This window comes from Rhinichthys klamathensis, unplaced genomic scaffold, assembly GCF_029890125.1.
Source record: "Rhinichthys klamathensis goyatoka isolate OS25496 unplaced genomic scaffold, OSU_Roscu_1.1 h1tg000554l_1, whole genome shotgun sequence".
Taxonomy (NCBI): Eukaryota; Metazoa; Chordata; class Actinopteri; order Cypriniformes; family Leuciscidae; genus Rhinichthys; species Rhinichthys klamathensis.
Genome location: NW_026607023.1, coordinates 1126740 through 1141645, shown reverse-complemented (window position 1 = coordinate 1141645; position 14906 = coordinate 1126740). Strand labels below are relative to the sequence as shown.

Sequence of the window (14906 nt, the reverse complement as noted above, 5' to 3'; positions counted from 1 at the left end):
TTAGTAGTACTTAGTAAGAAAGACATTTCCCATGCCCCGGAAATGTAAATTTCTATAAAAAAAATTATTAACCAATATTGAGTGTTCACGGGATTAACCGAGTAATTGGTTGTAATGTTAATGTAGCTACATCAAGTTAACCCGATTAACTGATCCAAATATTCATAATCAATTATAACAAGTTATGATTGTTAATTAATATTTAATAGAGCTAGTTTGCTACAACAGTCACCGAGGCACCAACAGACTTTTTTGGGAGATTTTCGGGAGGAGATTGGAGCTTCAACTTTAATTTTAACTCTAATTTCATAACTGTTTATTATTTCACACAGTAAACTTTGTACTAACTGTTTCTGCGAGAGTGAGGGTGGGCTCCACTTCCCGCTCACTACTGCGCAGAAGCAGGTCCCAAATGTCAGCGCCATATTAGGACTTTGGCGGCTTCACTTTTCACCAATGGAAGAAAGTGAAGGGGCGTCGTCCATCTTTTTTTACAGTCTATGGTTTTGCCCATTTGTCAGCAAGCTCCCTGCCATGCTTGCTTAGCCTGTCACTTTGGTTTTGACATGCTCTGCCCCAAAAATTACTTCTTGCAGCTATATGTATTAATACTTTTTGTTTGTCAACATAAATGACGTTATCAGGATGGAGAATCCTCTCAATAGTCTCTTTTGAACTTGTGACACGTGTAGTGAGGAGGAACTCTCTGTTTCTCATATCGGTATTCTGACAAATTGCAATCCTGAATACCTTTCTTTTTACCGTGCTAAAGGCCCGTTCACACCTAGCATGATAACTATAATGATAAAGATTTCTTTTTTTAAAAATCATTCTAAATCTAAAAAGAAGAGCAGAGTCCCCACCACAACTATAACGCACAGAGAAACAATATCTTGGAATAACTTTCAGATTTGTTTCCTGCTAATGAACAATAAAAACATTGACAGCCAATCAGAATCCATTCCACTTGACAGAGCTCCAGCATTTAAAGTGGCAGACGACAAAACTGCAGTAAATCCTTAGAGTGAACAGTGTTATCGGTCATTGGTGTGGACGCTAATAGAGTTACAATTATAGTTATTGTTCTTGGTGTGAATGGGCTTTAAAAGTACTGGGTCTGCATTTACTTTTTGGCATTTTACAGTGCCTTTCAACTCTCTCTGTTCATGAGCATCTAAAATGAATCAATGACACAAATTAAAGTCAAGTCAAAATGTATTTCTATAGCACATTTAAAAGCAACAGAGCTGCACACTGTGCTGTACAATAAAACATTGAGCATTTAAAAGCATAAAAAGAAACCATGCAGCGTACAAAATATAAACGCATTAAACAAAATACAATAAAAAACAAAACAAATTAAACAATACAAAATGGCGTTAAAATATGAATCTTTTTCTTAAGTTTGGAGGTCTGTAGCTATTGACTGCAGAAAGTTGTCGACTTCTGTGCGCCTCAGCATGCACTGACCACGCTCTGTGATTTTACGTGGCCTACCACTTCGAGGCTGAGTTGCTGTTGTTCCCAATTGCTTCTACTTTGTTATAATACCACTAACAGTTGACCGTGGAATATTTAATAGTGAGGAAATTTCATGAATAGTTGGCAACCTATCACGGTACCACACTTGAATTCATTGAGCTCCTGAGAGCGACACATTCTTTCACAAATGTTTGTAGAAGATGACTTGTCTTGACCTTTAAAACAAAGCAAATGTGTGTGTGATGACTTGATGACTTCGTTCCTGTCTTGCAGTCTCTCGTGTTCTTGCTCAGACGTGGACAGACTCTGAGTTCCTGTCAGGATGGAGTTGGACTTCAGGCTTCGGGTCGAGTCTCGAGCTCAGAGCTCTCAGCAAGTATGTCATTTCCTATCCAATACAAAGATTATATGAATAAGTCAACTCATGAATGATTTTTTAGAGCTGATTTAGAACAGAATTTAATTCTGTTTGCATCACTGATTCTGTTATTCTCCTGTTTATTACCGTGAAGCCGCTTTGAAACAATCTGTATTGTATAAAGCGCTATATAAATGAAGGTGACTTGACTATAGCAAGAACATTACAATGAACACAAATTTGAAAATCTCACTACAAATAATCCAGAATTGAAGACAAAAGGTAATAATCCTACTCTCTGTTACACTTCCTCACACCTGAAACTGATCGAGTGAATCTCCTGAACTTCTCCAATCTACTGTAGATCATTACTAATCCATTTATGTTGTAACATCTGCTCTAACGTTGGGCGTTTAGTTGGATCCCGGGCTAGACACTGGCTAATCAGATCCCTGCATTCTGTACAAATTTGAATAAGGAGAGAGCTGGTTAGTCATGACCATGTGACCTGGCATCTATGAAAACAGCATCTAAAACATGATTAATACACTGCAAAATGTGACTTATCTTTACTTTAAAAGTGAAGTATGTCGTTTCTGCGACACTAGTGGCAGCGAGAGGAATAAATGACAAAATAAAGCATATTTTCAAAAAACCTTGCAAAGGCCCCTTCCGTGCATCGCGTCTTCCCCGACTTAAACATCACAAACGCAGCTCTGACTGGTTCATGTTTCAGGTCCAACATATTAGGAATACTTTTAGCTGTGTTGCATTTGTCTTTACGAAAATGTGTCTTTCTGAACGGGTGCATGATGATGCTGTATGGTATTGAAGCGTGCTTTGTAGCGCGTAGCATCACAATGCTCTGTTCACTTTGACGTGTTCATGACCTGTTTAATCTTTGAAGGTATAAATGCAGTGAATTTTGGCTTTCACTTCTGTAACTAAAGCCGCATTTCTTTTCCCATGGCTCCGCCTGCTACAGTAGCGACGCCCCAAACTACTATACGTTGAGCTATATATAAAAAATCTTACATACTTCACCTTTAACTGTTTCTGTACAACGCCTTTGCTTTATGTGTGTGTTTATCAATGTATCAATATTATTCACTCACTTTTGGATAAGGTGGGGTTCAGAAATGTAACTTTGGCTTGTGTGATTTTTCTTCTATTGCGAAAAGGAGAACATCCGTTCATCATCTTGTACAACAACACTCCTAGAGACCAGACATTTGCTGGGACGGCGTGGAATCGAGGTTCTGTCAAGACTTCAGGTGGGCAGTAATCCGGTGCTCCTGTAAGCAACACATTTGCACTTTGTTGAGCTTTTTTTTTTAAACATCAAATAATTAGTAAGTCACTACATTCAGGTTTCCACACTCCCAGAATGCTCACCAATGTAAATGTTGCTCTCGTAGCCATCTCTACTAAACAGCTGACCGCAGCCAAAGTCTATCAGCTTGAGCTGTACCGGGTCTCTCTTCAACAGGAAATTCTGCGCATGGATGTCATTGTGGAAAACCCCATGATGGATGCAGTGTTGCACTGCCAGCACAGCCTGTCGCATGATGAACCGTGCTGTTGGTTCATGCATTTGATGATTACGAGTGATGAAGTCCAGCAAGATATCGTAGGGTTCAGGATACTCCATAACCAGAGTGAATTCTTTAGGATGTTCAAACCACTCGTATAGTTGTATGACGAAGGGGCTTATGGGTTCTCGCCTCATCATCATCAGCAGCGCCACTTCTGTAACGAGAGGTTCGGGATGCCCAGGCTAGAGAAAAGTAGCAGACAGAAGGTTAGCAGGGTAAAAATCTGAAGAAAACGCATCATTTTTAAATGTACTTTTCTTTGATCTTTTTAGATAAGTAATCTTGTCCAATAGTAATCTGCACTTAAACAACTTAAATATACATATTCAGCTTTTGGCCAACTTACAATATTAAGATAACGATTGTTGTCAATCTTCCGAATCCGCTTGATGGCAACCTGCAAAAAAAAAAAACCCAGTTTCAATAACAGTTTTCAAGCACTAAGTATTAAACCATGTGTGAATTGTTTTAAATATGTTTTGATGCATGCAAGAGCAAAATGTTTGTACAATTCGGTAAGATTGACCTTTTTGCCATCAAATTTGCGTGTTCCCTGGTACACCCTGCCAAATCCTCCAGATCCAATCATCTTTATAACGCTATAGAGAGACTCAAAGGACTCTGAAAAACAAACAGAAAAATATATGTTTGCTAGATAATAATATTATAATGGGGGAAATATTCTGAAAACAAGCCTTATTTTTAGTGGAAAACAAGATAATACTGTTTAGAATAATGCTGGAGAATAATGAGTGGCGATGTACCATTATTTGTCTTGACGCCGGAGTGATCAGGAGCAGGAGATGATGGATCAGGATCAGGCTCTGGCTCCAGATCTGCTGGAGGAACAAAAGGCTCCACAACATTCACAGCACTACAGTGGCAACAGCAGCAGAAAACACACTTCACAGCCTTCCAGAGCCTGTAGAGGAAACAACCCGTTCCGTTCTTCCTAGATTCTGTAGCTTTGTCTGAAATCAAGAAAAAACAATTGAAAACACAACTATTAGAAACATGATCTCTGACGTCAAATTAAGCAATAATGACATCATTTACATTTCACTGTTAAATTCTTATCTGTAATGTAACAGATCCAAAGTAATGAAATATTCCCACGCTACCCGCCTGACTTCTGCTTAATGTCTGCATACATTTCCCAAAATCTTATTTCACAGTATTAATAGTCATTTCATTTCGCAATTATCACGATATAGTTATTTTTCTTATTTATCTGATCTTTTATTGGTATTGGTTTATTTACAGTGCAATTTCATAAAACACAATTCAAGAGCAATAGAAATATAATTCTATTCTGGATCGTTTGCTGAGAAGCGGCTTTCTGTGCGCGTGTTTCTGGTGTGTGTCAGACAGAGCGAGTACCATCGAGTTCATCGCTTATTGAGAATGTTTTGCTAACGTTTCCATTAAATTGTGAAAATGTTATTTCAAAAAATGTTTTTTCAACTGGTTACAAATATTTTTTTCTTGGTTAAAGGAACTCTATTTTATAATTTGCATTATGGGAAAATTACTTTTGAATGTTCTGAAAATGTTAGACGAATGTCCAATTAAAATATTAATAATTCTTTTTTTTTAATTCAGATCAATTTTGCTGAGCAACAGTAAATGTGACCGGACATTAACATGTTAAAAACTGAAATATTTGCATGAAAAAGCCAAATGTCTCTGTAGACTTGACTCTGCCCAGCCTTATTTCAGCCTCACCTGTTGAGCTCTTGTTCACAGGAGAAGCCTCCATGGCACCCTGAGCAGTTCGGCCATTTGAAGTCTCTGTTGGCTCGACAGGAACTTGCCCGGGCAGCGGAGGGCACAGCAACCCTTCCAGGCTGTGGGACCTGGACAAACAGCAGTCGCTGCAACTGTCCTGTTGGTTTGGGCTCTCCGATCCATCGCCACTCCTCCTCCATTCCACGCTGTACGAGCCTCTGCTGCTCAGACTCAACGACTCTCTACAGAACCAGCGCTCCACATTGACCTCAGAGAGGGACAAAGCTGATGATGACATGATGCCCGGAGAACAATCAGTGGAAGCAGTTCTCCAGGATCTGGAGCGGCCTGAGGCTGGAAAATTTCACACATCAAAAACTGTTTCTTTTTTATATATAGGCTATATAATATGAATAATCAATGTCAGTGGTCACACCAAATTGTTACTTTAGTTGGTTCAACTTATTTCAATGACAAATCAGCCATTGAAAATAGAACTAGAAGCTGAGCCATAACTTCTTTATTAAAGCCTATTCTGACCTCTGCGAGAGTGTTTAGATGAAGTGAACGGACGTCCATCATCCGGGCTCTTCTGGCTGCCGCTCTTCCTCGTCCTCCTCCTGTCAGCCTGACCTGTGGACACAGAAACAGACTCAGAAGACAGAGGTGTTAAATATCCAGGAAGATCCTGGCTCTGTGTCTGGGTCGGGTCTGGCAGCGGATCCTGATCACGGTCATCAGAACCGGGTCTCCAAACCTCCTGACCAGCCGTCTGAGAGAAAGCAGCTCTCCTGGATCTGGAGCGGCCTGAGGCTGGAATATTTCACACATCACATACTGTAGTTAGTAATGTTTAATAATAATAATCAATGTCAGTGGTCAATTACAAATTGTTGCTTCAGTTACTCAAATTCAAAAGTTTATTTCACATTAAATGTTAATTAAAATACATGTGATTAGACTGAGGGATCAAATGGGTTCTTCACATTAATGTAGTCAGTCATTGTACAAAATCACACCATAAACCATAAATGAAAAACTAAAGCACTCACCTCCTCTTTCACCCATCATGTGAGCCATCGACATCCTCCTCCAAACTGCAATAAACACAACACAAAATACAATACAATAATAAAATGCAACTCTCCTTCACAAAATAATAAATAAAACAAAACAAAAAATGTAATAAAACTCCTTCTAAAGTAAGAAAAGAACTATAAAATTATCCTCAGAAATGATAAGATCTCTTTCAAAAATATAAATCTATAAAGGATATATCCTCCGATGTCCAGAATAAAGTCTCCTCTCAGAAATCAGCTTCAAAGTCACAAGATTCGCTCAGAAAATATTCTGCAAAAGTCTGTGATTTCGCCTCGTCTCTCAACCAACAGACAGCGATCGGTTCAAGTGTAAATATGCATTCAGAATTCATAACACGCGTCGCTATAGCAACTGAAATTCGAATCACTCATATACGCATGCACGCGCACAGGAGCACACATCGAATCTGAACACATTTATTGAATAGTTACAAATTCAACTTGGGCGTTTTCTTTAATACATATGGGATTTATTCTTTCTGAACAGTTTTATTATTAAATTCTTTGTAAAAATGCGCGCAAAAAGGCACAAGGGAGAATATATCGGACATCATCTTATTATAAACTCTTAAATGATCAGCCTCTGGATTCTGCTGTTGGATGATGTCATGCTTGTTTAAGCTGTGATAGTGTAGTATTTTTTTTTATTTTCTGTAAATTGTTAATTTGTGTGCATAGTCTTGATGTTTTTCAAAGGTCACTTAAACACCCATCTACTCACTTACGTACACACACATTCTTTATCTTGCACTGTTTAATGTGTTATTTTGATATCTTGCAACTGAGAGCACGTCCTGTATTATATTGCATTATAATTGCTATCTAATATTACCCCTACAGTTGAATGAAATTATTTTTTAATCATTATTTATTTATTGGGAAAAAGTTTTCAACCTTCAATCAGTGTTCAAATAAATAAATGATTCTTTTTTTTTTTTTTTTACATTAACGCACTGTAAAAACGATTGGATCCCTGACATTGTTACGCTACCAGATGGCGACAAGTGACTTAAAATATTTGTCATTGAATCATTCATTCAGGAGATTTGTTCAAAAATGCTGATTTATCCAGTAATAAAACAAGTGAAGTATTTGAGTGAGTCACTGATTAATTAATTAAGACCAAGTTTTTTTATTTTTATTTTTTTATTTAATTAAACCTTTTAAATAGACTGCATTTTGTCAGAACCTCTAATAAATTGTTATTTTGTTTAGTTGTTTGTAGAGAATCGTGATCTCTTTTTTATATTCTCAATTTATCCAGAATCGTGTAGCTACATAGCTCGTGTGTGTATCATGTTGTTCTATTTAAAGTCATATGTAGAAAGTAAGGCCCGAAAATGACTGAAGCCCAGGGGCCTCCACCGCTCTAAGTCCTGCCCTGACTCTGATGTCGAAGGCCTATAATTAGTGTTTAAAATGGGGAATCATTTTCATCAAGACATCAGTAGGAGTATCAGTATGGCCTTTATTCATAAAAAGATGCCATTAAACTAGAATTTAAAATATCCTGTCTTTATTTTGTTTCTACAACATTACAAAATATATATTAAAAACGTAAGTGTTTTTAATTGCGATTTATTCGCGATTAATCAGAAAAAATGTGTGATTGATCTAGTTTTTTTTTTTTTATCAATTGACACTTTTTTAAAATTATTATTATCATTATTTTACTCTAATAGTAAAACAATGTAAGCAATCACAAAAATGTAAATTACCCGGCTGTTGGGTTAAATGGTTTCCACATTCAGCAATGAACGGTCCAGTGACAGTCAACACAAAGAAGCTTCTGCAGCCGGATTACGAAAAGTAAGTCATATCGTCTTATAACATTAAGTATTGTGTAATTACTGAGACGTTGAATATATTCTAAAACTAAAAAGTTCTCTTTAGTCCGTTTTAATCATCTCCGCAAAGTGAAATCGATTGGAAATTAATCCTAGCTATCCCAGTTAGCTCGCTAGCATAAAGTAATTCAAACATTATATTAGCAAACCCGTTTATAGATGTACTAACGTTACTACGGTGATAAACTTAATAAAGTTAGGCCTAGCCTGAAATCACTATCTAGCATTACGACTGTTTTACGGTATTCGTGATAGTCTGACAGAGACTTTATTTGAAGGGACAGCCATTTGTAGTGGTGTCCGAAACCATAGTGCACGTTATTGAGTGCACTTATTCAATCCTACATTGCACCGCAATAACGAGTGTACAGCCGATGTAAGTTACGCTCAACGGCTGTCCGAATTCACTCACTCGTTTTCCTTCACTGACACTCCTTCAAGTGAACAGTATTAGTGGACTAACGTAGGGAATAGTGAATGAGGGTTTAAGGGGCGATTTCGGATTCAGCCCCTTTTCGTACAGGTGTTTCTACAGTTTGTTAACCCCTTCAGACCTGAATTATGTTACCAGTTTCCGAAAAATACTGAAAGTACATTTACGTGAGGCGTCTATAAATGAGACCAAATACAAATATTACAAATTTCAATACTCTTTAATTGCACATTTTTTTGTCCATTTCAATGGACGTCAGGTCAAAACAGGAGTACTTGAAAAAAAGTTACAAACATGAAATAAAATTATAAACAACAATTGTTGATAACATATTACCTTTTTTTTTACTTAAATTTAACATTTCAACTTTAATTTTGAGTTTTTGTTTGACACATTTCACATTTATTGTAACAAACTAAATAAACTTAGGAATCAAGTCATGTTAGAGTAATTTCCTGTGTGCATCTTTGAAACAATTTCTCTGTGACACAAAGCAGTAGTGCACCTTGCACTTATCACAGAACATGTGTGTTTTCCCAGAACAACCTTCCAATTTGCATCTTGTTGCTTCTTTTTTTGCATCATAATTTGGCAGGTGGTCAACCATATCTTTTTGGACTTCAAGAACTGGCCGCCATTCCCTTGCCCCTCTCTTTTGTCCAGCTTCATCATGTGGAGATTGAGAGGTACTGGCTTCGTTAGAATTGCTTGGCCTCCCTCGTTTTTTTTTTAACCCTGTGGCTTCCCAGAACGCACAAGCACTTTGGCCACATTCATTTTGAATTCAAGGAGATCCATGAATTTCTGTGGCTGAGTTCCTTTGTATTCAATGTCCCTGCGATACTCAAGCCAGATATTCACTAGAGCAACATCAAAACCATGAGTAATCATGCGCAGTGGCCATTTGCGGGACTTGATATCAATCCTGTAAAGGCTGATTAGCTGATCAAGCTTGTCCACCCCTCCCATGCCCCTGTTGTATTTCTTCACAACCTCTGGACGCTTGACCTTCTCAAACTTCCTCTCTTTCTTATCCCACCTCTCAACTTCATCTTCATCTCCAACACCAACAAAGTTGGAGGCCAGTACAACAGAGCGGTTATCAAACCACTTCACTAGAACAACTTTTTAATCCCTACTTCTAACTTCATCATGGTTTCCCCGTGTTTTCTTAGACATTTCCTTGTCTGTCTTCAGTGGCGGATTTGCAAAGCGGCAAAGCCTTGCTGTTCCAGCAGCATGGATTTTCTTTTCTGCAGGAACTTCAAGGGCATTGTAGGTGGTGAAATAGTTGTCAAAAAAGAGCTTGTGGTTGGGAGCCTGGATTCTCTGGCACAGGTGGAAGACAACAGAAGCTCCAAGCCCTAGAAGCTTTTTACTTTGCTCAGAAAGCTTTGTTGTGGCACCTTGATAGATGAGGAAATCATAAGCAAGCCCACTTTTGCCACAGAGGAAATACATCTTCACTCCCCATGGTGTAGGTTTCCCTTTGATATACTGGAGCACAGAGAGTTTTCCTCTGAAAGGCACAATCTGCTCATCAATACAGAGATCTTCCTCCAGTTGTAGCTGCAGACAGCGTTTCCTTATGGACTCATAGATTGGTCTGACCTTGAAGAAAACATCAGTGTCTCCAGGAGGCCTGATGTGACGTCATGATTGAAAGCTTCTCTCAACGAAATAGTGTAGCATCTGGACCAATCAGACACACACAAATTAATCATTATATTTAATGAAGAATCCAACAAAATCACTCTTCCAACAAAGTTATATGAAACTTCCCCCACAAATGAAGCCTACACACTGGCAGAACTCGGTGTCCTGTTACAGTACACAGTAAGACTGAAGTTTTATGACCCAAAAGAATGTGCAGGGAATTGTGACACTCTCTTAATTCTTGCTGAGAAGAATAAATGAACCCTTTTAATCCTATATATTCTATATATATAACCATGTGATAAATGTATTAATATCTAATTTTCAATCATAATTTTCCTTTTATGTGGTTTGGCCTATGTATTCATTCTCTCTTCTAAACTATTTTGGTTTGAGACATGACTTGCATACTATGGTTAACCAAAATCATATGTGTTGTATGTTTAGTCTTTATAAACTCCAATCTTCGTCCCCCATTTGTTAATTTACATTTCATTTTATGACACATTAGTATTATAAGAATCTTGTAGATTCTTTTCGTAAACACCCAATGAAATTAAACATTCAAATGCCTTGCTAGAAGACAATGAGTCGTAAAACTCCCTCCAAAGGGGCAGCTTCCCATAGGCTCACGCACCTCCAGAGGGTGTGACGTCTTCACGCTTTAAAATCACTGATCATCAAGATCAGCTCCCTCTTGCTCCTTTTGCTCTTGTCTCTTGTCCACTTAGCCTCTTGCGCTCTTACACTCAAAAAAATGATATGTTGGCTTTACTTAACTTTTTTTTGTAAACAGGTTCCACCGGTTCCACATAACTATGTTTCGTTAAACAAACATAATATGTTCATGTAACTTCAACATCATGGAATTTGGTCATTTTAAGCGACCCAATTAAACTCTGAGCTAATGAGTTAATTAAGTGAATAACTGAGTGATGATTGAGCATTATTGAAGACACCTGATGTTAACAAGCAGAATCTCTGAAGGAGAAAACCGGAATGTTTAAGTCACCATTATGGAGATAAGTATTCGTTTTAGTTGGGCTCTTGACCATTAACTTATTAACTTTAGATTTTGTTTGGTTGCTGTACATGAATTATAACAGCCGGATGAACAATAAACAAAGGTCATCTGATGGTGTTGGTTGTGTTTTAACATAATCATTATTTCATAATCATTTGACCTGAGTCACTGAACTTATATTAAACCGAATTTCGAAAGTTTACCTTATGGATAATAACAGCACTGTCATTGTAGAGCATACTATTTTTTTTACTTTTCAATGAAATTCAAATGATCAAATCAATAAATAAAAAATAAACTTCCTAAAAAATATTTTCAGTAGACACACACAGACATCAAGAATCAGCCTGTAAATCTCACCAATGGTGACAATTATAAAGCATGTTGCAGTGCATTCTGGGTGCCACCAATCAAAACTCATTCATGGCTCCCATCATGCATTGCTGCATTAATAAATAATGAGCTTATGATCTGTTTGTCACCATTGCTGAGATTCATATGCTGATTCTTGATGTCTGTGTGTGCCTATTCTAAATATTTTTTTTAGGAAGTTTCTTTTTTATTTCTTGATTTGGTCATTTGAATTTCATTGAAAAATCTAAAAATAGTATGCTCTACAATGACAGTGCTGTTATTATCCATAAGGTAAACTTAACTCAGAAATTCGGTTTAATATAAGTTCAGTGACTCAGGTCAAATGATTGTGAAATAATTATTATGTTAAAACACAACCAATACCATCAGATGACCTTTGTTTGTTGTTCATCCGGCTGTTATAACTCATGTATAGCAACCAAACAAAATCTAAAGTTAATAAATTAATGGTCAAGAGCCCAACTAAAACGAATACTTATCTCCATAATGGTGACTTAAACATTCCCGTTTTCTCCTTCAGAGATTCTGCTTGTTAACATCAGGTGTCTTCAATAATGCTCAATCATCACTCAGTTATTCACTTAATTAACTCATTAGCTCAGAGTTTAATTGGGTCGCTTAAAATGACCAAATTCCATGATGTTGAAGTTACATGAACATATTATGTTTGTTTAACGAAACATAGTTATGTGGAACCGGTGGAACCTGTTTACAAAAAAAAGTTAAGTAAAGCCAACATATCATTTTTTTGAGTGTAGCCTCTGGATCTCTTACTCTCTCGGACCTTCTTGAGAAGTAACGTGAAGATGATGCTGAACTAGAAGTCCCTCAAGGACTCCCAAGCTTGCGCCAGGCTGCGGCCTTGTCTTTCCATTCACCAAAGATCCTCTGACTACCAATGGTTCTCTCTCATCAAGACCACATCAGCAAAGATCAACTGGAGCCTCAACAAATTGCATCAGGACAGTTTAATGCAATTGGACGAGACATGCAAGTATCAAACTTAGTCTCATTATTTGATACATTAAGTATCCTTACCCCTTTTAAAGAAGGGCGTGTTAGAACTAAACTGATGGTTTGCTCAGGCTGTTGATCTGCTGAACATCAAACAATGCTATAACTTTTGCTTTCCTGTATTCTGCTTCAGCTTTCCCTTGGTGAACTGTATGCATGTACAGGTATGTATGTGTATGTTAGAGTAGTTTAAATGTTTAGTCTAGTTAAGTTAATAAAGTCTTTTTTATATCACACGTAAAGTTGTCCGTGTCTCAAGCTCATATCTGGAGTCACTAATCATAGATCTTGACTACTTGCTCTTAGTAGTACCAAAGTCCTTTTAGGCAAGTCATGCCACTCGGCCGCCATCTTGGTAACGCCTCCGGGCAGCTATTTCCGACTAACAAGACCAGGCTCCTATCTAAATGAATGGGAAGAGACTCAGAACTGCACTTTCACTGGTCATCGGGACATAAAAACTGCATGTATAGAAACAGCAGTAAAATATGATAAAAATCGCTGAAAAAGTTTGATGACTTTGCCCCAAAAGAAGGTTTAAAACACCTTTTCCCCCACAGGTTATACTTTTACTACGCATGCGCAAGGGTTCACGACACCAACTTCATTTACGTCTCTATCCAGAATGCCGGTGTCGTGCTCTACTACAGCACATACTTAGAATGTAAGGTAACATATTAGTGGTCGATATAAAATGCTTTAACTACTGTAACAAGGTTCAGATGTTATGGGAAGAAGGAGGCAGGAACCGGCGAACATTCAACTATTTTAATAAATAAACAAATCCAAAAATGGAAGTATGCCTGCAGCCCCGGACGAGCTGCTGGCCACACAAAACAGAAACAAAACACAACATAAAATCAGGCCTGTTCCTCTCTCGATCTCCATGTCGTCGCTCCACCTTTTATGCCTCCGCTCCTCCGTGAGAGACACGAGACCGATGCGTCGCGCAGGTGCCGCTCATCAGTAATCACGCCACCGGCCTCACGCAGCTCTCTCACGTCCCTCGTCCTCGGCCTGCTCGCCACAACTACCTTGGTAGTCCGGTGTTTTCGCGTTGTTATTATCACCCTCTTCCATGTGGATTCCATCTGATCTTGCACACAACACTATGGCACAAAACAACTCGCTGTCGCCAAATCGTCTCCGCTGTCGCAAACCTCAACTGTGCGCATGCGTCAGTGGAACCAGACGATAGGCTTAAATGTTTCCCGGCTTGACTGTTAAAAGCAGACGATTGGCTTTCCAGCGGGAGGGGCGGGACATATGCATACAACCGCCATCTTTGACGTTACGGGTTTTCCCTATATAGTTGTATTGAGGATTGAGGAAGTGGCATGTCTCTATATAAATAGTCTCTGGTAGTACTTAGTAAGAAAGACATTTCCCATGCCCCGGAAATGTAAATTTCTATAAAACAAATTATTAACCAATATTGAGTGTTCACGGGATTAACCGAGTAATTGGTTGTAATGTTAATGTAGCTACATCAAGTTAACCCGATTAACTGATCCAAATATTCATAATCAATTATAACAAGTTATGATTGTTAATTAATATTTAATAGAGCTAGTTTGCTACAACAGTCACCGAGGCACCAACAGACTTTTTTGGGAGATTTTCGGGAGGAGATTGGAGCTTCAACTTTAATTTTAACTCTAATTTCATAACTGTTTATTATTTCACACAGTAAACTTTGTACTAACTGTTTCTGCGAGAGTGAGGGTGGGCTCCACTTCCCGCTCACTACTGCGCAGAAGCAGGTCCCAAATGTCAGCGCCATATTAGGACTTTGGCGGCTTCACTTTTCACCAATGGAAGAAAGTGAAGGGGCGTCGTCCATCTTTTTTTACAGTCTATGGTTTTGCCCATTTGTCAGCAAGCTCCCTGCCATGCTTGCTTAGCCTGTCACTTTGGTTTTGACATGCTCTGCCCCAAAAATTACTTCTTGCAGCTATATATGTATTAATACTTTTTGTTTGTCAACATAAATGACGTTATCAGGATGGAGAATCCTCTCAATAGTCTCTTTTGAACTTGTGACACGTGTAGTGAGGAGGAACTCTCTGTTTCTCATATCGGTATTCTGACAAATTGCAATCCTGAATACCTTTCTTTTTACCGTGCTAAATGCCCGTTCACACCTAGCATGATAACTATAATGATAAAGATTTCTTTTTTAAAAAATCATTCTAAATCTAAAAAGAAGAGCAGAGTCCCCACCACAACTATAACGCACAGAGAAACAATATCTTGGAATAACTTTCAGATTTGTTTCCTGCTAATGAACAATA

General features: G+C 38.1%; 2 protein-coding genes across 2 annotated transcripts; both read right to left on the bottom strand.

Moving 5' to 3' along the window:
• Positions 1-1651: 1651 nt before the first annotated feature.
• LOC130073592 (serine/threonine-protein kinase pim-2-like) lies at positions 1652-3682 on the bottom strand. The gene is made up of 3 exons (XM_056239101.1): positions 3236-3682; positions 2956-3135; positions 1652-1870 (listed from the first exon to the last, which is right to left on the bottom strand). The coding sequence occupies exons 1-3, from the start codon at positions 3573-3575 to the stop codon at positions 1818-1820; spliced, it is 573 nt and encodes a 190-aa protein (XP_056095076.1). The 5' UTR covers positions 3576-3682; the 3' UTR covers positions 1652-1817.
• On the bottom strand, positions 3575-6264 carry LOC130073625 (uncharacterized). The gene is made up of 5 exons (XM_056239142.1): positions 6212-6264; positions 5704-5960; positions 4200-4406; positions 3945-4056; positions 3575-3617 (listed from the first exon to the last, which is right to left on the bottom strand). The coding sequence occupies exons 1-5, from the start codon at positions 6247-6249 to the stop codon at positions 3575-3577; spliced, it is 657 nt and encodes a 218-aa protein (XP_056095117.1). The 5' UTR covers positions 6250-6264.
• Between the last annotated feature and the right edge of the window lie 8642 nt (positions 6265-14906).

What these genes read in the sequence shown, in the direction of transcription:
- LOC130073592 (XM_056239101.1), bottom strand. Translation starts at nt 3,575, where the DNA reads ATGATGATGAGGCGAGAACCCATAAGCCCCTTCGTCATACAACTATAC. An exon ending in CGAGAGCAACATTTACATTG is followed by an intron (nt 3,136 to 3,235) that starts GTGAGCATTCTG and finishes TGTTGCTTACAG; the next exon opens with GAGCACCGGATTACTGCCCA. An exon ending in GAACCCCACCTTATCCAAAA is followed by an intron (nt 1,871 to 2,955) that starts GTGAGTGAATAA and finishes TGTATTGGATAG; the next exon opens with GAAATGACATACTTGCTGAG.
- LOC130073625 (XM_056239142.1), bottom strand. Translation starts at nt 6,249, where the DNA reads ATGTCGATGGCTCACATGATGGGTGAAAGAGGAGGTGA. An exon ending in ATGGGTGAAAGAGGAGGTGA is followed by an intron (nt 5,961 to 6,211) that starts GTGCTTTAGTTT and finishes AGGCCGCTCCAG; the next exon opens with ATCCAGGAGAGCTGCTTTCT. An exon ending in CGGCGTCAAGACAAATAATG is followed by an intron (nt 4,057 to 4,199) that starts GTACATCGCCAC and finishes TTTGTTTTTCAG; the next exon opens with AGTCCTTTGAGTCTCTCTAT.